The 22500-nt window shown below is 45.0% G+C and overlaps 1 protein-coding gene across 5 annotated transcripts in view; it reads right to left on the reverse strand.

Moving 5' to 3' along the window:
• Positions 1-19909, reverse strand: part of LOC143274998 (uncharacterized) — a 316928-nt gene extending 297019 nt beyond the window's left edge. For 3 of the 5 annotated variants that reach the window (XM_076579047.1, XM_076579048.1, XM_076579046.1), the window contains exon 1: positions 19737-19909. In XM_076579047.1, the coding sequence (XP_076435162.1) occupies positions 19737-19781 (45 nt within the window). In that variant the 5' untranslated portion in view covers positions 19782-19909. The remainder of the gene's footprint in view (positions 1-19736) is intronic. The other 2 variants (XM_076579050.1, XM_076579049.1) reach the window with 2 other exon arrangements.
• Positions 19910-22500: the final 2591 nt, after the last annotated feature.

Raw genomic sequence — 22500 nt, forward strand, 5'->3', positions numbered from 1 at the left:
TACAGGACATCCAGCTTGTAACAAATGAAACTTGTTCGTTTTGTTCGTGTGTGTGTGTGTGTGTGTGTGTGTGTGTGTGTGTGTGTTGTGTGTGTGTGTGTGTGTGTGTGTGTGTGTGTGTGCTGTCTTCAGTTTAACGTCTTTCCACTTGAAGTGATATTAGACTCTGTGTGTGTGTGTGTGTGTGTGTGTGTGTGTGTGTGTACGCGTGTGAGCGTACAAGCACGCGAACGTGTACGTATGCGTGCGTGTGCGTGTCTGTCTGTCTCGTCTGCACGCACGCATCGTACTTCCAAATACGTGTTTCCACCACTTGCAGGACAGACGCAGAACGACCGGACACACAATTCTAGACGTCCAGCCCACTGGGGACAATGGTCACTGTCGCTGTTGTTGTTGACTGGGGGTATAGGTAGGGGGTTTAGAGGGGAGGTCATGAGGTTTAACTGACGGTCACCGAGAACTTGAGAGACAGCTTCTGTGCTTACACGTATGTCGTTAATTGAATGACTTAAACTTTGTTCGTGTCCGTGATTCCATCAGAGCCATGCACTTCCGCATCAGTCAGAATTGCTGACACGTCTGCTTCATATTAACGACTCCACTGTATCCGTTTTCTCCACACTGTCCCTTCAGCGCACACAAAACTCTGCTGCCCGACTAGTCCCAGAAAGAAAAGATCTGAGCACATCACTCCTCTTTTGCAACATCTCCACTGGCTCCCCTGTCCCACACAGAATAAAGTACAAGATCAGCACCATGTTATTAATGTATTCACAAATCTGCCCCTTCCTATCTCTGTGGCTGCCTTCACGTCTACACTCCATCTCGCTCTCTCGACGATCGGCTTCGGACCCACTCTGTTTACGTATACCCAAACATTCGACTGTTGGCCGCCGTTCTTTCTCTGTCTGTGCACCTAGCAATTGGAATGAACTTCCTCTTTTGCTTCGTCGGGTCTCCGCACTCAGCTCTTTCAAGTCTGGCCTTAAAACCCACCTCTTCCCAAAAGAACCTCCCTTCCCTGCCTCTTCATTGTCTTCAGTTTCTCCAGTTTTAGAGTTATGCATGCGTGTGAATGACTGGTGCGAAAGCGCTTTGATTTGTCTCTGCACAAGATTCAGCGCTATATAAATACCATTATTATTACTATTATTATTATTATTACACTGTCACCGTCTCTTGGGAACAAGACAGCTGCTCAATGCTGCCTTGAAGAAACAAAAATGAAAAAAAAGAAGAAAAAGAAGATTAACACGAAGCACTAGGCTTCCAGAACCTAAGGAGCGTACGCCTACTGTCAACGGAAAAGAACTGACATAAGTGTGCAGTAAATGGTCCGTGTATGAATGTGGCAAGGCAAGAAGTTTATTTCCCGAACCCACTGAAGAAAGCAGGTAGGCTATAGCATTATTATTCCACATGATCAGCCAATGTTGCGCTGCTGTGGTCAGCGCCATTTACGCTAAGTGGGAGACGTTGTAGGCATTGAAGAGATCTTCTCCATTTTCGCTTCTGTTTTTAACGACCCTTTACATAGACCGTGTTGCGTTCAGCCGAGGTTGAGTAATGTGTTGGAAGACAACTGTGCACTGACCAAGGTCTTGGTTTGAAGACAAAGTTCCCCCGCTTTGCGTCTCGCTTAGCAACCGCTGCTGCAGTAATATTGTATTGTATTGTATTGTATTGTATTGTATTGCCTTGCCTTGCCTTGCCCTGCCCTGCCTTGCCTTGCCTTGTCTTGCCTTTGCCCTTCCCTGCCCTGCCCTGCCTTGCCCTGCCCTGCCTTGCCTTGCCTTGCCCTGCCCTGCCCTGCCCTGCCCTGCCTTGCCTTGCCTTGCCTTGCCTTTGCCCTTCCCTGCCCTGTCTTGCCTTGCCTTGTCTTGCCTTTGCCCTTCCCTGCCCTGCCTTGTCTTGCCTTGCCTTGTCTTGCCTTTGCCCTTCCCTGCCCTGCCTTGCCTTGCCTTGCCTTGCCTTGCCTTGCCCTGCCCTGCCTTGCCTTGCCTTGTCTTGCCTTTGCCCTTCCCTGCCCTGCCTTGCCTTGTAATTTGTATTGTACTGCATTGTATTGTTTGTTTTTGTTTGTTTGTTTTGGGTTTTGTTGTTGTTATTGTTGTTTGTTTTGTTTTTTGTCACAACAAATTTCTCTGTGAAATTCGGGCTGCTATCCCCAGGGAAAGCGCGTCACTACAGTGAGAGCGCCAATTTTTTTTTTTTTAATTGCTATCAAAGTGGATTTTCTACACAGTTTTGCCAAGGACAAACGCTTTTGTTGCCGTGGGTTTTCTTTACGTGCGCTAAGCGCGTGCTACACGTGAAACCTCGGTTTGTTTTTTGTGTTTTTTTTTGTGTCATCCGAATGACTAGCGTCCAGACCACCATTCAAGATCCAGTGGAGGGGGAGAAAACACTGGCGACTGTGGGGTTTGAACCAGTGCGCTCAGATTCAGGTTCAGGTTCAGGTTCAGGTTAGGGGCTGATGTTGATCATCGTAGCCTCACGGCTTTTTACGCCCCGTCTCATTTATGATTAGCACAAGGCCTCACGGCCTTCTTTGTGCTGTGTCGTTATCGGTCTTGTCTCAGTCTAAATAGACCCACCTGCAATTACCTTGGGCCATCAAAGTCAAACCAGATGTCTTTTTTAAAATTTTGTGATTATCAATAAGGTTCTTGAAGTTGTTGGTATTGGAAGCATACTTGATGTTAGTGGTTAGTTTGTTCCAGTCGTTAGTTACCCTGTAAGTGAAAGCAAATTTCCTTGTGTTATTGTTATGTCTCTGTTTATAAATTTTATCAACACTGTTCCCTGTTTCCATATTAGTATCTCTCTCTTCCTTGGCGGACGCGTTACCACTGGGCCACCACTCCACTCGAGTTTCTGTCAATGATGACACAACTGACGATTAGAAATACAAAAATAAAAATATAAATGAAAAACCATCGACAAATTCAACCCAGTCATGTTCACTCGAAGATTGCCAATAATCATTCTGGTAATCCTGCAGTTTAGAATACTAAACTCAAGGGGCCGTTCAAATGAAAAAATAGAGGTTGTTTTAGACTGACCTTGATGCGCTGAGTCGAATGCAACCCTCAGCTAAGCTCTACGGCCACTCCTTGTCAATGAAACAGAGACATAATAAATAGTAAACTCAGTCGGTCACTTCCCGAGCAACCATCGGAGAGCCATTTTGATTGCTGGTGACGTGGTGTTTACGTCATCAACTTCTGTGTGACCGACTGAGTTTACTATTTATTATGTCTCTGTTTCATTGACAAGGAGTGGCCGTAGAGCTTAGCTGAGGGTTGCATTCGACTCAGCGCATCAAGGTCAGTCTAAAACAACCTCTATTTTTTCATTTGAACGGCCCCCTGAGTTTAGTATTCTAAACTGCAGGATTACCGAAATAAACAAACTTAAGAACCACTGTTCTGAAGAAAAATAAGGAGAAAACGTCTACACTTCCAAACACACACACACACACACACACAGGCCTCAACCAAAACCCGGCAAACAACCCTACTCAGTCGTCATTACGTGACGTCTACACAGGAATTACGCAACACTCATGACGTAATGAAAGAAACACAATTCACAATGCAATATAAAACAAAAGTTATTTCTTTGCTGACACTTTCGTAATGTTACAGAAACTAGGCCACTAACGTATTTTCAAGCATTGGCCTACTTGTATCCGCCATGTTAAGACGATCTTGAAGTTTATACGTATATTCTGGAAAAGAAGTCTATAATAATTTGCCTTGTTCAATGGAACACCAGAATGCTTACCTCTGTGTGAAAGAGGCCTATGCATGTGGATGTATCAACAGAGCATGGGACGTTTTCAGCAGACCACGAAAATCACCACCATGCCTGAATTTACTGTTTTGATCTGACAGTTCTTCATCACTGATAATGTTACACACACACGCACGCACGCACACACACACACACACACACACACACACACACACACACACACACACACACACACACACACACACACCTCTTTTGTGGCATAATTCTTAGGACCCGAATAACCTTGCCACAAAAAGAATTAAAAGATATCTTTAAAAAAAAAAAAATTTTAAACCTGACGAACTGCATTAACATGCTTGATTTGTAGCTTTTCACGTATGTGAATGCCTTTTTACACTTTTTTACACGATGATATGCTTCGGTGAATCGTGTGTGTGTGTGTGTGTGTGCTTGACACGACGTGTGTGTGTGTGTGTGTGTGTGTGTGTGTGTGTGTGTGTGTGTGTGTGTGTGTGTGTGTGTGTGTGCGTGTGTGTGTGTGTGTGTGTGTGTGTGTGTGTGTGTGTGTGTGTGTGTGTGTTGGGGAAGCTCAATCAAGTACGTCGATTAATATTTTCACAGAAACTGGATACTATTTCGCCTATTTCAGAAAAATAGCACACATACTTTCACACTATCATCAGAACATAAATGCTTCACTTCTATAAACGTGCATGCTTCCTTTTTTTTCTCCTCTGGGTTTTTGTTTTGTTTTGTTTTGTTTTGTTTTGTTTTTGTTTTTTGGTTGTTTTTTTTGGGGGGTGGGGGTAAGAGGGCAGACAAGGATGCGTTTGTTCGGGGGCACTGTGTAGATTGCTTGGAACAGATCAAGTCGGTGTGATTACTGCAGCTCATCAGTGCATCAATCCATCCAGAAAATCAATTCACCACTACAGGCACACCACTTGTGTACATCATCCAGAAACGATACTGCGGAATGTGCTTCAAAGAATTCAGACACAACATTATAATGTACACAGAGAGAGGATTGTGGACGATGGTACACACACACACACACACACACACACACACTAACCATCTTCGTTCATGGGCTGCGGGCGACTCCCATATTCACTAGTATATATATGAGTGGGCTTTTATGTGTATGGCCGTTTTTACCCCCGCCACGTTGGCAGTCTTGCTCCGTTTTCGAGAAGGAAAACCAGTAAACAGAGCCGGTCACAAAGACTGTATTCAATACATAATGCTAGCAACAGCCGCTTCTGAAAGACGAAATGGTGGGGCTGTGGGATGCACAGACAGAGAGGGGAAAAGAGAGACACAGAAAGAAGCACAGATAGTCAGGCAGATACAGGCAGAACGATACAGACGAAGATTGATTATTTTTGTCTTTTGGCCGTGAGACAACACACTGCATCAGTCTGAATAAAAGGCATCAACGTTACATCACTTCAAACATCAGTTAAGCTCCAGGACGTTATGAGGCAGAAAATTTCTCTAAACCATAACTGTGTACATGAAGGGGGCAAATTCCTCACTTCAATATGCCTTGTATATCACTAAGTTGATCAACAACCAGCTTATTAGTAGCTTGTTGGTAATTTTCAGGCAGAACTCTCTCTCTCTCTCTCTCTCTCTCTCTCTCTCTCTCTCTCTCCAAAAACTCGGCAGAACGAAACAAAAACTACTCCATCTTCTGTCTCTTTGCACAGTGGAAAGTCATGTCGCCAAATGATCCGTACAACAAAGAGAAACAGAGAAACAAAGGTACACACAAAAACAGAGAGATAATGATGGGGAAAAAACAGAGAAAACGAAACGGACAGAATGGCTGAAATAAACAGAGTGAGACAGAGACATTGGAACAGTGCTACAGAGGCAAAAACAAGTCAGAAAGATAAACACGGACAAACATAAAGAAACAAAGAGATGACAGACATACAGACAGACAGAAAGAGAGAGACAGAGACAGAGAAACAGACAAAGACGGGCAGACAAAAAAAAACAGGAAAAGAAACATGCGAACATAAATCTACAAATAGAGACTCTGAGAGACAGTAGCAGAGTTGTTTTTTTTTTAATGGGGGGGGAGGGGGGGGGGGGGGGGGGGGGGGGGGGGCTGACTAAAAGACTGAAAAAATAGACAGAGAAATAATGGCAGAAAGATAGAAACCAGCACTTGGTACCACTCACAATGACCGATCTTATTCGTTCTTTTTGGATAAAAATTTGTCCGATGTCAGGACGTCGGCAAGCCCTATATTGTGAAAGCCCCCTCCCCCCCCCCCCCCCCCCCCCCCCCCCCCGCTCTCACACACACACAAACAAACAAACACACACACACACCTTACCAACCTTTATTTAGTGCACGGCACATAAAACTCCCCATCAATAACTGAGCACCCTACCTCGTCCTCAAAATGTCTTCCACGTTTTTACATTGTTCAATGCACCCGTAGATCAATACACACTCAGTGAACCGCGTCTTCTTTGTTCTATGTTGGGGTACCTACCCATCAATAATATAGTACCCGTTGTGCCCAGCTGTCTTCTAGGTTTCCGTTCAGTGAAAATACACACGTGGGTCGATATACACATCAGTCCTCTGTGTGCTCCCTGTTTGTAACTGCAGCGATGCCTGGCAAAGCAAACACTATAATGGACAGACACACAGACACTTTTTTTTGCTACAGAACACTGAGAACCGTAACAGCTGACCGGGCAACTCTTGATGCCATGGCAACAAACGAACGCATTAATATTTTGATCGTGGACAAGGAAAGCAGCAAAATGAACATGTTCGAAAAATGATTGGAAGGTTTGGAATTTAAAAAAATTAATAATAATAAAATCAACGGAGCGGTGGCCTAGTGGTCAAGCGCCCCACTATGAAGCGAATGTCCACGGGTTCAAGTCCCACATACAGACCGGGATTTTTCCTCCTCCCCACCCCTCCCTCCACTAGACCTTGAGTGGTGGTCTGGCTGCTTGTCTTTCGGGCGAGTCGATAGACCAAAGTACCGTATGCAGCACGCACTTTGCGCACATAATAAGTACCAACGGCAACAAAATGATTGCTATTGTCTGTAGAAGAATGTGCTTTGAGACGAAAGCAAATACACATGCGGACAGAAAAAGGAATAGTTTTCAAGTTAAAAAAAAAATTAATAAAAAATAAAAAAAAAAACATGGGTGGCGCTCAAGTATGGTAACACGCTCTCCCCGGGGAGAACAACACGGATTTCACACAGAGAGATCGGTTGTGATAACAAAAATGATAAATACAAACATGATAGAACTTTTTTTTTAAATATAAAATAAAACAGAGAAAGAAACTCTGAAGACAGAAAGGAGGAAATGTATAGTCCTCTGAAACACTGATGTCCGTTTTATTCCAGAGGAGGGCAGGCATTTGTTTTGACAGGCATCGCTGCAGTTTCAAACAAAGAATTTCCTGGCAGGCAAATTTTCGATTTATGTTTGTACCTTTTTTATGTACTATCCCCCCCCCCTCCCCCCAATATTCCTTGTGCCACCGGTACACTTGGTAATAAAGACATATTCTATTCTATTCTATTCTATTCTATATTCTATTATTAACAGTGTGATCCTAATTGCAGCTCCGTCAAAAGACCAACCCCCCTGGTCTTGGGTTCGATCCTTACTTGGTGTTGGGCACCAGTCAGTGGGACCGGTCTTGCCTGGTTCTCTCTCCATAATGTTCCTGATATTGTGTGCCCCTTCTGTCTGTCATTTAAGGCAACATAAATTGCTTACTGTCTGACCAATAAACACATTAAGTAACTCACTCACTCACTCACTTACTCACTCACTAATTAACCAAATAAATAGAGAAACAGATAAACAGATACATGAATAAATACATAAATAAATAAATAACAACACGTGTTGTATGCGAACTATTGCAAGCACTCATTTTCAACCTGAGTACATGTGGAAAGCGAACGTGAGCTCGGAGACAGCCCAGTTCACCGTATTGTTTCAGCTGAGGCATGAGCGTTGATACCTGGTGAAGCGCCTAACACACAGGCTTTTTCTTTCTTTCTTTCTTTCTTTCTTTTTAAGACCCCGAACAAAACCCCGAGGTCACAGCACAGAAAGATAACGTTAATGACGGTGTATCCCGACAGTGTGTGTGTGTGTTGATCCTGTTTCAAACCCAGCGTTGAGTTCTGTGCGCCCTGTTCAAATCAGCCCACGGGTACTGGGTGAACAAAAACAACTGTCCATATGATGATAGAATCACGTCAGGATGAATTTATTACATGCCCTGTTTGTGAAAGGGCGTGTGTACGTTCCGACCCCAACGTTTACCTGTTGTCTGTTTGCCTGCTCGCCTGCCTGCCTGCCTGCCTGTTTCATGTCTTGTATATTTATTATTTAGTATTTGTGCAGTGCAGACTCTGTTCAGGGCGTGCACTGGATGGACAAACAGCACTTCAGTGCTTATCTACTGTCCTCAGAAAGACTGGTTTTTGCCTCGTCATGTCTCGTCTCGTTTTGTCTTGTCTCGTCTCTATTTCTCTTTATCTTGTCTCGTCTTATCTCATCTGTATTTCTCTTTATCTTGTCTCGTCTTGTTCTGTCTTGTTTTGTCTCTGTCTTGTCTCCTCTTGTCTAGTCTCCTCTTGTCTAGTCTATGTCTTGTCTTGTCTCCTCTTGTCTAGTCTATGTCTTGTTTTGTCTCTGTCTTGTCTCCTCTTGTCTTGTCTTTGTCTTGTTTCCTCTTGTCTAGTCTCCTCTTGTCTAGTCTATGTCTTGTCTTGTCTCCTCTTGTCTTGTCTGTGTCTTGTTTTGTCTCTGTCTTGTCTCCTCTTGTCTTGTCTTTGTCTTGTCTCTGTCTTGTCTCCTCTTGTCTTGTCTATATCTTGTCTTGTCTCTGTCTTGTTTTGTCTTGTCTCGTCTAGTCTCTGGTCTTGTTTTGTCTTGTCTCTGTCTCGTCTCTGTCTTGTCTCGTCTTGTCTCTGTCTTGTCTTGTCTCTCCTTGTCTCTGTCTCGTCTCTGTCTTGTCTCGTCTTGTCTTGTCTCTCCTTGTCTGTCTTGTCTTGTCTCTCCTTGTCTCTGCCTTGTCTTGTCTCTGTCTCGTCTTGTCTCTGCCTTGTCTTGTCTTGTCTCGTCTTGTCTTGTCTGTCTCGTCTTGTCTTGCCTCTGTCTTGTCTTGTCTCTGTCTTGTCTTGTGTCGTCTTGTCTTGTCTTGTCTTGTCTCGTTTTGTCTTGTCTTGTCTTACTGCCTGCCTGTGTGTGCCTGTCTACCTGCCTACCTGCCTGTTTCTGTCGTCGACCACAACGTACGCACGCCCACGATATTGGTCTCAAAGTGTGACAGACTACTTCTGGGGTCTTCTGGGTTTTAGCATGGTTTGGGGCTAAACTGAAGCTGATCGTCGTGTAATTGATGAATTAGAGCTAACGAGGTTTCCCGGAGCGATGTCACTGTTGCTGCTCTGATTCAGAAAATATTCAGTGATAAAGGGGTAATCAAGATACCTATATCTTGAAACCCCAAAACTGTATGTAGAGTGCGGGATTTCTTCTGGACGTGGACAAGTCACTTTGCTTTCTGGTGTGTCGTTTTGTTGTTTCTTTGATTTCTTGTTTGCTTCCTTTTTTGCTTGTTTGCGTTTTTGTTGTTTTGTCTGTTTGTTTGTTTCTTTGTTGTTTGTATCAGTATTGCTTGCTTCCTTTTTGTTCTGTTTTTGTTTGTTGTTAATGTTGTTATTGTTGTTTTGTTGGGTTCTTTGGTCGGAGGGTTACCGTTTCAAGTGGATGTATGGTCAAGATGGTGTGAGTAATTTTGTTTTGTTCTTCGTGTGTATATATATATATATATATATATATATATATATATATATATATATATATATATAACAAAGTCGAAAAACAACACCTATTTTGTTCAACAACAACAAAATCTGAATTTTCGCTGCAACCCGGCAGCTCATTGGTCACAGACTACACTTATAACAGGTGACGTAATGTTAGTTTTTACGTCATCTTTCTGACCTTACATGACATCTTCAACTACGTAAATATATCATGTTCTAAATATTCCTTCAGTGTCTATGTACACATCTTTCTTTCTCACTCTCATTCTCTCTCTCTCTCTCTCTCTCTCTGAATCTCAGTTATCGTGTGCAACCACCACTACGACAAACCAGATTGGTAACTCCAAGAATTAGAGTTCCCAATGAAAACCCATGGATGTCGCTTCTCGTGTTCAGTCCAACAAAAACTGTCCCAAGTTTACACATCCAGAACAGTTCTCTTCTTTTCAGCTCCTCCACTTTGTTGACCTGCTCCAACGCTGTCACCCGTAAAAAGCTGAGGTTGCCGTCAGAAGGGTGAGGGGTGGAAGAAACATGGGCAGCGACCGAACACTTGGTGCCTTTCCTCAGTTTGCAGTCGCTTTTGTGGTTTGCCCATCTCTTCTTAAGATCGTAGGAGCATCCCACATATTGTGCCTCCAGGTGTAGTCTTCAGGTCAATAGATATTCCACGTTTGGCGTGGTGCAGGAGACGTGTTGCTTGATCTGCAAGCGCCTTCCATCCCAAGGAGAAATGACATGGTCTGTGAAGTGGCCATGACTGCAGGTGTCACAGCGAGGTGCCTGACATTTGAAGAAGCCTCCGATGTTGTCAGGGCCATGAACCACAAACCGCCTGGGGACAGTGGGTTTGTACATACTGCCCAGGTTTCTGCGGCGTCTGTCTGCTGCAGTTATCACTACCCACCCACCCACAACCACACACACAGATATATATATATATATATATATATATATATATATGTATATATATATATATAGAGAGAGAGAGAGAGAGAGATATCTGTATGTATGTGTGTGTGTCTGTGTGTTTGTGTTTGAGTGTTGCAGATTCATTACTTTTGTTCGGACCTCCGCCATCAGCCATCTTGTCCTCCAACCTCAAAACGGTCGTCTGCGTTTTGGGGTGGGAATAGAGATGATACTAGTCCGTTTCCTTTCAGTAATCATCATCATCGTCATCATCATCGATATCATTTTCATTACCATTATCGTCATTATTATCATTCCCACTTCAAACAGCTGTGATAATGCTGACTTTTTGTCGTCCTCGTGATCTCCTTTTCTTACACGTCTATACAGTGCGAACATGAAGTGTTTGGACATTGACACCGTCATGGGCAGCATCACAAAGCACGTGCGACTGGATTTGGAGATTGCATGTTTGAGAACATGTACATGAGCAATCTCTCTCTCTCTCTCTCTCTCTCTCTCTCTCTCTCTCTCCCCACCCTCACTTCTGTCTCTCTCCACCACCACCACCACCACCACAAGCACCCCCCACCCCCACCCCCACCCCCGGTCCCCCCCACAAACACACAATCCAACAAGACCTGTCTTCAGTCGAGCTTTTAATCAAGACTGTTGGAAGACTTCTTGGCGTTCACAGCTGTGCCGTTAAGACTCCATTCTCAAGGGATCAGTGGTTTTATCTTGTCCTTCACTTCCCCCCTCCCCATCCTAATATCAAAAATCTCCCGTGTTCCGCCCGCCGACAGTGGACCGGACTGACAAGCTGTTTGGATAAGACGACACTGTGAAGCAGAAGGGACAGCCTGGTTAGATAAGCTGTGATCTGGGTGACAGACTGACAGCCACAGGCCTCCTCGTGTCCACAGTCCACGAAGGGAAGTCTCTGTGTATCTGTTGAGAAGAGGTTAGCAGCGTGGTCACTAAGTTGCTCCACGGACTCTGGTATCTTCCTTGGATTTTTTTTTTTTTTTTTTTTTTTTAATAATAAATTTTGCGACATGACGGGTTTGACATGGTGTCGTCAGCCTCACCCACCAACACTGGGTCAGAGAGAATACACACACATACGCGCGCGCGCGCGCACGCAAGCACACACGCACAACACACACACACGCACGCGCGCGCGCACACACCACAAACACAAACACACATCATCCACCCACCCACAGATAGATAGATAGATAGACCTCGTGGAGCAATGAATCAACTTGCACGATAATTGCTGCGCCAGACTGGCTTTACTACGCGACCATGGTAACTTGTAAACAATTCGATCCCTTGAGGAAGGAGCGAGGACGTTCCGAAAATTTGAGTTATAAATCCTCGTGATAGATTGGTTTGATTGTTTTTCTTTCTTCTTTTTTATACTCTCTCTCTCTCTCTCTCTCTCTCTCTCTCTCTCTCTCTCTCTCAACAACTTTATGACTATATTTAGTATTGTACAGTGAAAACCCTGTTCAGGGCGGGAGCTGGATGTAAAAAAGAAAGCCAATGCTTATCAATTATCCTCGGATGTAAATATTTTTTGACTTGTCCTCTCTCTCTCTCTCTCTCTCTCTCTCTCTCTCTCTCTCTCTCTCTCTCTCTCTCTCTCTCTCTCTCTCTAACTCCTCCCCCCTCTCTTTTCCTTTCTTCTGATATGAATTTTCTCTCTTTATTTCTTGACGTGCGTTTCTTTTCTTTTATTCTGTACCCCAAGGCTGAAAAAAAAGCATTCTTGTCATTTTGCTTATCTCAATACCCTGGAAAAATAAGTTTTCGTTCGTTCGTTCTCGATCTCTCTGTGTCTCTCTCTCTCCCCATAAAAAAAACCCACAAAAAGGCACTCGCTGAACTCAGTTGTCATCAACTCCGGTCACGGGCGGCGGAACTAAGCATACATCATTCCGATAACCGCAGATTGAATTCATTAACCTTCTTCCTTTTCTGGTCTTTTCTTCAAACCCGAGCTTCCCGAACCAAACCAGCGTTTCCATTGTCGCAGTAACACATAAACCATCAGTGGGAATGCGTGAGTGTGAGAATTATGGGGAAGTGAGCGGGGTGTGGGAGTGAGTTGGGGTGGGGGTGGGGATGAGGTGTACCCTGCTTTTAGACAGTCCTTTAACCCCTTTAACCCTTGACTGCTGTCGACGAGTTGGTTCGTCAGTGACGTTTTGTCGCTTCACTGAGGTGACAAACAACTTGCACGCCACAATGTCCGTCACAGTTCTTCATTCAGACTTCTTCCTCTTCAGACAGCATTACTCTGTGTCAGTATCAGTATCAGTAGCTCAAGGAGGCGTCACTGCGTTCGGTCAAATCCATATACGCTACACCACATCTGCCAAGCAGATGCCTGACCAGCAGCGTAACCCAACGCGCTTAGTCAGGCCTTGAGAAAAAATAAATAAATTAAATAAATAAATAAAATAAACAAATAAATAATAGATAAATACATAAAAATACTACTACTAATAATAATAATATTTATAAGGCGCAAAATCACACACACACACACACACACACACACACACACACGCATGCATAACAGATATATGCAACAAACATGCAGTTTCACAGATATGAAAGCACAATCAAATACACATAAACGTACATGAGCACCAACACACACACACACACACACACACACACACACACACACATTACCCTGCACTCCCCCCCTCCTCCACACACTCATTTCTAGGCTACATATCGCAGTTTTCACGGCACACACACCCACACACACTCACCCGCCCCCACCACCCCCCACCTCCCCACACACGCACACTTACTTGTACAAGCACACACACATACGCCCATATCCCCCACCCCCAACCCCCCACACACATATACTAATACACACACACACACACATACACACACACACACACACACACACACACACCCGCGCGTTCCAATATTCCGTTGTTCCACAGTGTAGACATGCACACATTCTTCATCCTCTACACACACACACACACACACACACACACACACACACACACACACATTACTCTTCAACAGTAAAGTAAGGCACACCACTAATGAACACACAAAAAGTAGTCTCTGCCCGTTTCAAGCCGCACGGATCTTACTTCAACAACGCAGTTCAACACACAAGGGGTTAATCAGACTTCAACAACGCAGTTCAACACACAAGGGGTTAATCAGACTTCACCAACGCCCGTTCAACACTCAATGGGTTAATCAGACTTCACCAACGCAGTTCAACACTCAATGGGGTTAATCAGACTTCACCAACGCAGTTCAACACTCAAAAAGGGGTTCATCAAGACTTACGTAAGACAAGGCTTGAGCCATCACGCGCGCGTGCACATCCCAACTAAAACTGAGAGGCACGTGACTTAACACTCACAATCTGTGACCGACACCAGCCGACCCCAGACCTTTTTTTCCCCGACACGGTGACGGCTCTCGCTTCCTTTGTGTGCAGTCAACCCCCTCCACAGGTCAGGGCTGTGATTAACTCTGCTGGGGGAGGTACAGGTACAGGTAAAGTAGGAGGGGGGGAGGGAGGGGGGGTTGGGAGCGGGAGGTGGAGGGGAGAAGTGGTCAGTCAGGTGGAAGATCTGTCTTTCGTTTACCTGCTGCACTGTTATCCAGCAGACCCCCCCCCCTCTCCCTTCTCGACCCTAATCCCCCCTCCCCCCTTCTCCCCCGTGGGGTTGTGTGATGGTGAGGGATGGGGGTAAGGGGGGTGAGGAGGATGAGAAAAGGAAGGGGTGGTGGGGAGGGGTGTGATGTGATCCTCCCCCCTTCCCCCACTCCCCTCCTGTTTGTCAGCACGATATATACAGTGTGGGAACAGTGAGTGTGAGTGTGTGTGTGTGTGTGTGTGTGTGTGTGTGTGTGTGTGTGTGTGTGTGTGTGTGTGCGTGCGTGCGTATGTGTGTGTGTGAGGGCGGGAGTGGAAGTAGGCGGAGGTGTGTGTGCGTGGTGTGTGTGTGTGTGTGTGTGTGTGTGTGTGTGTGTGTGCGCGCCCGCGCGCGTGTGTGTGTGTGTGTGTGTGTGTGTGTGTGTATGTGTGTGTGTTTCAGTCTGGTTTCTTTTCTTTCTTTCTTTTTTGTTTTGTTTTGGGTTTTTTTTTATGAAATTGTTACTCTCTTTCGTTTCTACGAATCATCCTTCTACAGTTAAAAAAAAAAAAAAAAAAGGAAACTGAGCATCGCCGCATTCCAAAATTAAAACCCACATTCTTCATAATTGTAACATGTCCTACTGTACTGCTTAATAAGTAAGGATCTTTATCGTCACACCGATCAGTATGTTGATCTTTTCAACAACTTCGGTATAGTGTTCATCAAGCCCGAATTCATGCAAACACTGATTCATAAAGTCAGTGGTCTTCCCAACCCTGCAGATCAGCTCTGCAATGTTTGAATCGAACGTCAACGTTGGCTGTTGATCCTTGAAAATGAAACAGTTTTGGGTTGTGTTTGGAAAGTCAGGATATGGCATTTTTGTGTGTTTGTTTCTTTGTTTTGGTTTGTTTGTTTTCATAGATATAAGATGCACTTTCATCATTTGCAAATTGTGTTTTTTCAGACTTCGATGGTACAATTACTTATTGCTACGTGGTAGGGTTCCAAATAATGTGTACATTTCTCATTATAATAGCGATAAAAACACTAGTAAATAAATAAGTAAATTATGGAACAAATTAATAAAACGAGAGCAAACTTAAACTACTTATAGTCAAAATTAAACTTAATAAAACAAATTTTTCAACAGATTTTTTTGTCACTGACTTTGAAAAGTCCTTTTACTGGGTCATTTGGAAGAATACCGGTTATCGCTGCACTTTGAGAACTTCCACCGGCTGTCAAACTCGCTGAGCGTTAAACATGTTGCAGCCACTTATTAAGCTTGCACTGCTCTCTTTACATAGCCATTATCACGACCTTTTTACCGACCCCTTTGAAAAGAACATATTCGTGCGTACTTGCACATACGCACGCACGCACGCACGCACACACACACACAACACACACACACACACACACACACACACACACACACACTACTTGTTTTCATACTTCTACAGTGTACTTTCAATCATCCTCTTATCTCCCCCCCCCCCTCCCCCACCCACTGCACCCCCACCCCCACTTCACTTCCTCACTCACTCCCCTCCCTCCACTGCTCTCAGTTTGTTTTTTGTTGTTGTTGTTTGTTTTTGTTGTTGTTTTTTAGCGAACTCTTGAAATCTGTCCTTTTTAGAACCCTGCATTCCTGCAACTCCACAATCATTTCACTTCCGTTCTAAACTCATGCCAAATCCACGACCGAAACTTTATCATGATCTCTCTCCTCTCCAATAATCAATATACATTCCTCTTACCGCTTTATGGTTTGTTCCAAATCTCATCAACCTCGATTAACATTTCAGACACCCCATCCCACCATCCGGCGTCCTCCTTATCCCCCCCCCCCCCACCACCCCCGGCCCCCCGAGCCTCCCTGCCCGCCCCCCGACTGTCCCCCCAACCTCCCCAACCAAGGAAAAAGAAGAGGAGGAAGGAGGAGGAGGAGAAAAAGAAGGTGGAGGAGAAGAAGGAGGATGAGAGACCTGGAGGAGTCTGGAGAACAGTGCTGTTCTTCTGTGCGGCCCCCAGTGACTCCTTGCAGAGTTGAGGGAGAAGAAGAAGAAGAAGAAAAAGAAGGAGGAGGAAGAGGAGGAGAACAAAAACAAGAAGAAGAATGAGGAGGAGGATGAAGAGGAGGAGAAGAAGAACCAGAAGATGGATGGGAAGGAGGAGGAGGAGGAGGAAAGGGAAGAAGAAGAAGAAGAATCCAAATCAGCATGAGAAAGCGTCCACAAAAGTTTGGAACAGTGTGTTGCGGATGGGTGGGGGAGGGGAGGGACAGGGTTACGAGAGGGGTGTGTAAGGAGGGGGGGGGGAGGGGTGGAGGGAGCGATCATCGGTAAGGACGCGGGTCCAATCTTGTGGAAAATGGAGACGGAGTAAGTAACTGTGAAGACCTGGGACTACAAAGCCAACAGGACCAAGTGTAGGATGACAGGGGGCACTGCGCGGACTGGTAGCCAGCATGGTTCGCGTTTCACGTATCGACACCGACTGGATTACCAGCCACCCACCGATACACACCCCGCTGAGGTGTCTTGCTCTTCTTTCACACAGTGAACTGTCTTACTGCACGCGCAGCTTTACCTGTTTGAGTGTACAAGTATACCTGTCGAACAGACACACACACACACACACACACACACACATTCGCACGCACACACACACACACACACACACACACACACACACACACACACATTCGCAAGCACACACACACACACATACACATACACACACACATTCGCACGCACGCATGCACGCACACAAATACACACAAACACACACACACACACACACACACACACATTCGCACGCACGCACAAACACACATTCGCACGCACGCACACACACACACACACACACACACACACACACACACACACACCTGCCTGTTATATCACCGGTCTCAAATTCTTTTTCTTTTTTTTTCTTTTCTTTTTTCCATCTCGCATAAATCATAACTAAAATAAATACATGAATGAATACAGAAATAAAACTTGACAGTACGCGACAAAAGTACATTGTTTCCATAGAAAGAGGCAGAGAAACTGGGAATATCTCTATGATTTTATCACACATTTTTAACACCACCATAGACCTCATAGCTCACCGGTACGCACAGGTTCTTGCGAATGATTTATGTGTCTGAGTTTCGTTTCATTTTAAACTATACTTTGGACAGGCAAGACCAGCCACTGCTGTGATATTATGCCACCGTAAATTTGCCTTTTGACACAAACTAACGTTTCTCCTCTCTGTCTGTCTGTTTGTCTGTGTGTGTGTGTGTGTGTGTGTGTGTGTGTGTGTGTGTGTGTGTGTGTGTGTGTGTGTGTGTGTGTGTGTGTGTGTGTGTGTGTGTGTGTGTGTGTGTGCACGCGCGTAAAATGGAGAGTGTTAAAAAATAGAATGAAAAGTATGTGATGAAAGCCTAGTTGTAGTCGTGTAAGTTTAACACGGCCTATTTGTGATTATCCTTTGATCAAACCGAAGTGCACAAACTGATCGCTTATATCTGCCCCCCCCCCCCCCCCCCCCAACCCCCTTCCCGTCCCCATCCCCTACCCTCTCAGTCACCCATCCCCTTCCCTCTGATCACACAGAACACAAACACAATCCTGTTGAAATAAGCGACCCTTTTATAGGATGGAAAAAAGCATCATAATACAAACGAGACCAATGCATTTCGTTCATGAAATCGTGAATCCTTTCACAGTTTTCAGTCCTCTGAAGGCTTCCTCGGGAAATGTTGCTCAAAACAGACAGGCGGGTAGACAGACAGATAAAGAGACAGACAGACATGGAGACAGAGAGACCGACAGACAAACAGAAGACAGAGACAGACACAGAGATAGACTGACAAAGACAGTTAGGTAGACAGATTGACAAAGACAGTGAGCAACGGAGACATAGATTGACAGACCGTTAAAGACACACAGAGAGAGAAACAGATAGACAGAATGACCGACAGACAGGCAGCCAGGTGCATTAAGTGAAAAAACAGACAGACAGGCATACATACATACAGACAGACAGACAGACAGACAGACAGACAGAATGGCAGACAGACAGAAGATACGGACACAAAGACACACCACCCGTCGGCAACACGTTATATGTGTGCACGTCCCGTCTGATACAAAAGTCGATTTTTCCCTTCTGTCGAAAAGAACACAGGTTTGCTTGACACCTTTAAGCGTACTCGTGCCACAAATCCATCCATCTCTCTCTCTCTCTCTCTCTCTCTCTCTCTCTCTCTCTCTCTCTGTGCCCCCACGGTCTACGTCTTATTTCTTATTTTCTTTATTTTATTTCACATTTACAAAAGAACCGCTCAGTCCAACACCATCGCCACAGTGTTAGGATGATCACCCGTGTTTGATAACGCACAGGGAGAGCTCATGTGGAGAGATGACACCCTGGGTTTGAATCGCCCACCCCGGGTAGCACAGGGGATCGATAATCACTGTTCGTTTCATGTTCACTCTTTGCAGCAGGGCTCTGACGGGACACATGACCCACACACACTACTGGTACAAGAGAAAGGGAATACATCACATGTGTAGAATTCGTGATCACACACACACACACACACACACACACACACACACACACACACTCACACACATACACACTGACACACATACACTGATTCTCTGTGTGTGTGTGTGTGTGTGTGTGTGTGTGTGTGTGTAATATACAGGCCTATACATATATAAAGAGCAAGAGCCAGACAGACAGAGACAGAGAGACAGCGTGTGAGAGAGATAGAGAGACAGAGACAGAGAGACAGACTGAGAGAGACAGAAACACAGAGAGAGAGACAGAGAGAGAGAGAGAGAGACGGAGACAGAGACAGAGACACATAGACAGACAGAGCACTGAGACAGAGACAGAGAGAGAGTGTGTGTGAGAGAGAGAGAGAGAGAGAGAGAGAGACATTGACAGAGACAGAGACAGAGACAGAGAGAGACACAGAGAGAGACACACAGAGAGAGAGAAGAGATTTGTGCCCACTGTTACACTGAGGGACAGACAGGGCGTGGGGGAGGAGGGGGCGACAGACTGAGATGGAAGGGGCAGAGACAGGGAGACAGACAGACAGCCACGTTTCTAGAAAGACAGCGGATAGATGTTTGTAGATAAGAATGAGATAGACAGACAGACACAGAGACCGACCGAGAGAGACAGAGCGAGAGGAGAGACCGACAGCTTGAGAGAGAGAGAGAGAGAGAGAGAGAGAGACAGGGAGAGACAGACAAACAGACCAAAGATTGAAATGAATGAATCTATCAAACTCGCTCCAGACACAACATACACAAACCCCATGGTACCGATCTCAACAGCTAAGCATTCCTTCTTTTTTTTAAAATAAGAAGAAGAAGAACAAGAACAAGAATAATAATAATAATAAATTCAACAAACAAAAAGAAAGAAAGGGGGAAAAAAAAGAAAGGAAGATTATGACTGCAATACACTTGAATGACACGGGGAGAGAAAAAAAAAAAACAAAAAAAAACACCCTTGTCACACGCTCTCACACACACGAAACAACAAATGTACTCACCAGAGCACGTAGCTCTTTTACGCTCTGTCCCCGAAATTCATTCATGTCTCCTGGTTCGGCCCGATCAAGGTGAGTTTACTCCGAGAACCATGTTCACCACAACTTTGGAATGTCCGACTGGAAAACAGCTTCTTACACACATACACCTACACGGACACACACACACATGTTCACACGACAGTGAGGCAAGCAGACGACATCGCTGAGCCGTCTCACGGCACTGAGAGAGAGAGAAGTGGCATTGTCGTAAAAAGCGTCACGACCCATTTTGCACTCGTCTGGGCTGTGTTCAGTGTTAGCTGGTGCCCGTCACGGTGTGTGTGTGTGTGTGTGTGTGTGTGTGTGTGTGATGTCCAAGGTTCTTTTGTCTGGTTTGGTGGTACTTTTGTCTGACTATTTTCTGTGTCTGACTTTTGTCTGTCTGTCTGTTTCTGTCTGTTCCTCTCCGTCTCTGTCTGTCTGTCTGTCTGTCTGTCTGTCTGTCTGTCTCTCTCTCTCTCTCTCTCTCTCTCTCTCTCTCTCTCTCTCTCTCTCTCTCTCTCTCCTGTCTGCTCTTGTCTGTCTGTCTGTCTCTCTCTCTCCTGTTTGTTCCTCTCTCTCTCTCTCTCTCTCTCTCTCTCTCTCCGTGTGTGTCTCTGTCTCTGTCACACACACACACACACACACTCTCTCTCTCTCTCTCTCTCTCTTTCTCTCTCTCTCTCTTTTACTCACTCTTTCTCTCTCCATTTCCCTCTCTCTCTCTCTCTCTCTCTCTGTCTTTCTCTGTCTGTCTGTCTCTCTCTGTCTCTGTCTCTCTCTCTCTCTCACACACACACACACATACACACTCTCTCTCCATTTCCCTCTCTCTCCATTTCTCTCTTTCTCTCTGTGTCTCTGTCTCTCTCTCTGTATCTCTCTCCCTCTCTTTCAACCACACACACACACACACACACACACACACACACACTCATACGTCATCAAGATCTCTACCCCATTCCACCACCCCCCACCCCCGCCTCAGTTCCCATCCCAACCACCACCACCACCCGCCCCCTGCACTCCCCCCTTCCCCCCCCTCCTCCTCCCCCTCCTCTACTTTGTTACTCAACCAATGTGACAGCTGTTTGGGAACAAATTTAAAATCACACGGGAATAATAATAATAATAATAATGTTCGCTGTACAAACAACAGAAAATAGAAGAGAGTTCGGACTGCACAGCATAGCTTTGGGCTGCGACACAACACGTGAAATAACTTAACTCATTCAGTACGGGCTGTCCTCTCTTCTCCTCTACACAGACCCCTCGGATGTCCAGTGGGTGTCTCAATGACCCAACCTTTAGCTTCCGTCGTCAGAATTGTGGTATTCTTTGTCGACATTCACCTCTTCAGTATAAGAGCGTTCCGCTTGCAATATTTTGATGATGGTAATTGGGATGAAACGCTGTTAACGTCGTCTCTTTCGCCGTTCGTATGGAAAGAGTTAAAGAGTACTCTGTCGAAAAACGAGGCAGTGTACCGTGTGCAGAGTATATGGATAGGCATCCGTCAGTCTCGTGAGATTACTGGGAGACAGAATGGAAGCAGTTTTAGACTCAGAGGGGGAGAGAGAGAGAGAGAGAGAGAGAGAGAGAGAGAGAACACTGAACACTGAACACTGAAATGTTTAATGTCATTAGCTGACAGGCTCTGGTGACACAGTAGGTACTAATCAGAACAAAATGGTGCAAAATAGATAAAAATCAGGAACAGAAAGAAAGAAAAACAGAACTAAAACAACATAAACTAATAAGAGATTTGCGACACCTTGGCACTTTGTCATTAGCTTAAGTACATATAACAGGGGGGGGGGGGGGGTACTGTGCCTTTTTTTTCAGTCGTTTGTCTCCAAAGTTTGAACAGTACACAGAAAACGAAGTACAGATAAATCATATAATAAATATTCACGCATGTAACATCGACACACATCACATCAATACAAACACATACTACGGTACATATAAATCCTGAAATAATAATTCATGCCTCAACATCAAAACCCATCATATCAATACGAACACATCAAATAATTACAATGTCGAGATTGATCATGAGAGACAGACAGACAGAGAGAGAGAGAGAGAGAGAGAGAGAGAGAGAGAGAGAGAGAGAGAGAGAGAGAGAGAATCAACGAATCTTTTTTAATGAGGGAAGCGGAATAAGCATGTATATGCTTTTTTACATCCAGCCCTCAGGGCAAAGAGAAATGAAATCAAAATGTTCACAAGATAACAAAAGGTTATAGAAAAACAAAGAGAGAGAGAGAGAGAGAGAGAGAGAGAGAGAGAGAGAGAGAAACAGACAGACAGACAGAGACAGTGAGGATAGGGAAGAATGACTTTCTTACCTAGAAACGTCTCTCCTCTTTCTCTCACCGTCTCTGTTTGTGAGAGAGGGAGACACAGACACAGACACAGACAGACAGACAGACAGACAGACAGAGACAGACAGACAGGCAGGCAGGCAGGCAGGTAAACAGACAAAGAGAGACAGAAACAGTGAGAGAGTAAAAGAGAGAGAGGGGGTGGGGGGTGGGAAGGGGGCAGGCAGAGAGCGAGAGAGAGATAGAGAGACAGACAGACAGACAGAGACAGACAGTCAGGCAGGCAGGTAAACAAAGAGAGACAGAAACAGTGAGAGAGTAAAAGAGAGAGAGTGGGGGTGGGAAGGAGGCAGGCAGAGAGCGAGAGAGACAGACAGACAGACAGACAGACAGAGAGACCTAGATAAGAGACCACA

Source organism: Babylonia areolata, chromosome 29 (assembly GCF_041734735.1).
Source record: "Babylonia areolata isolate BAREFJ2019XMU chromosome 29, ASM4173473v1, whole genome shotgun sequence".
NCBI lineage: Eukaryota > Metazoa > Mollusca > Gastropoda > Neogastropoda > Buccinidae > Babylonia > Babylonia areolata.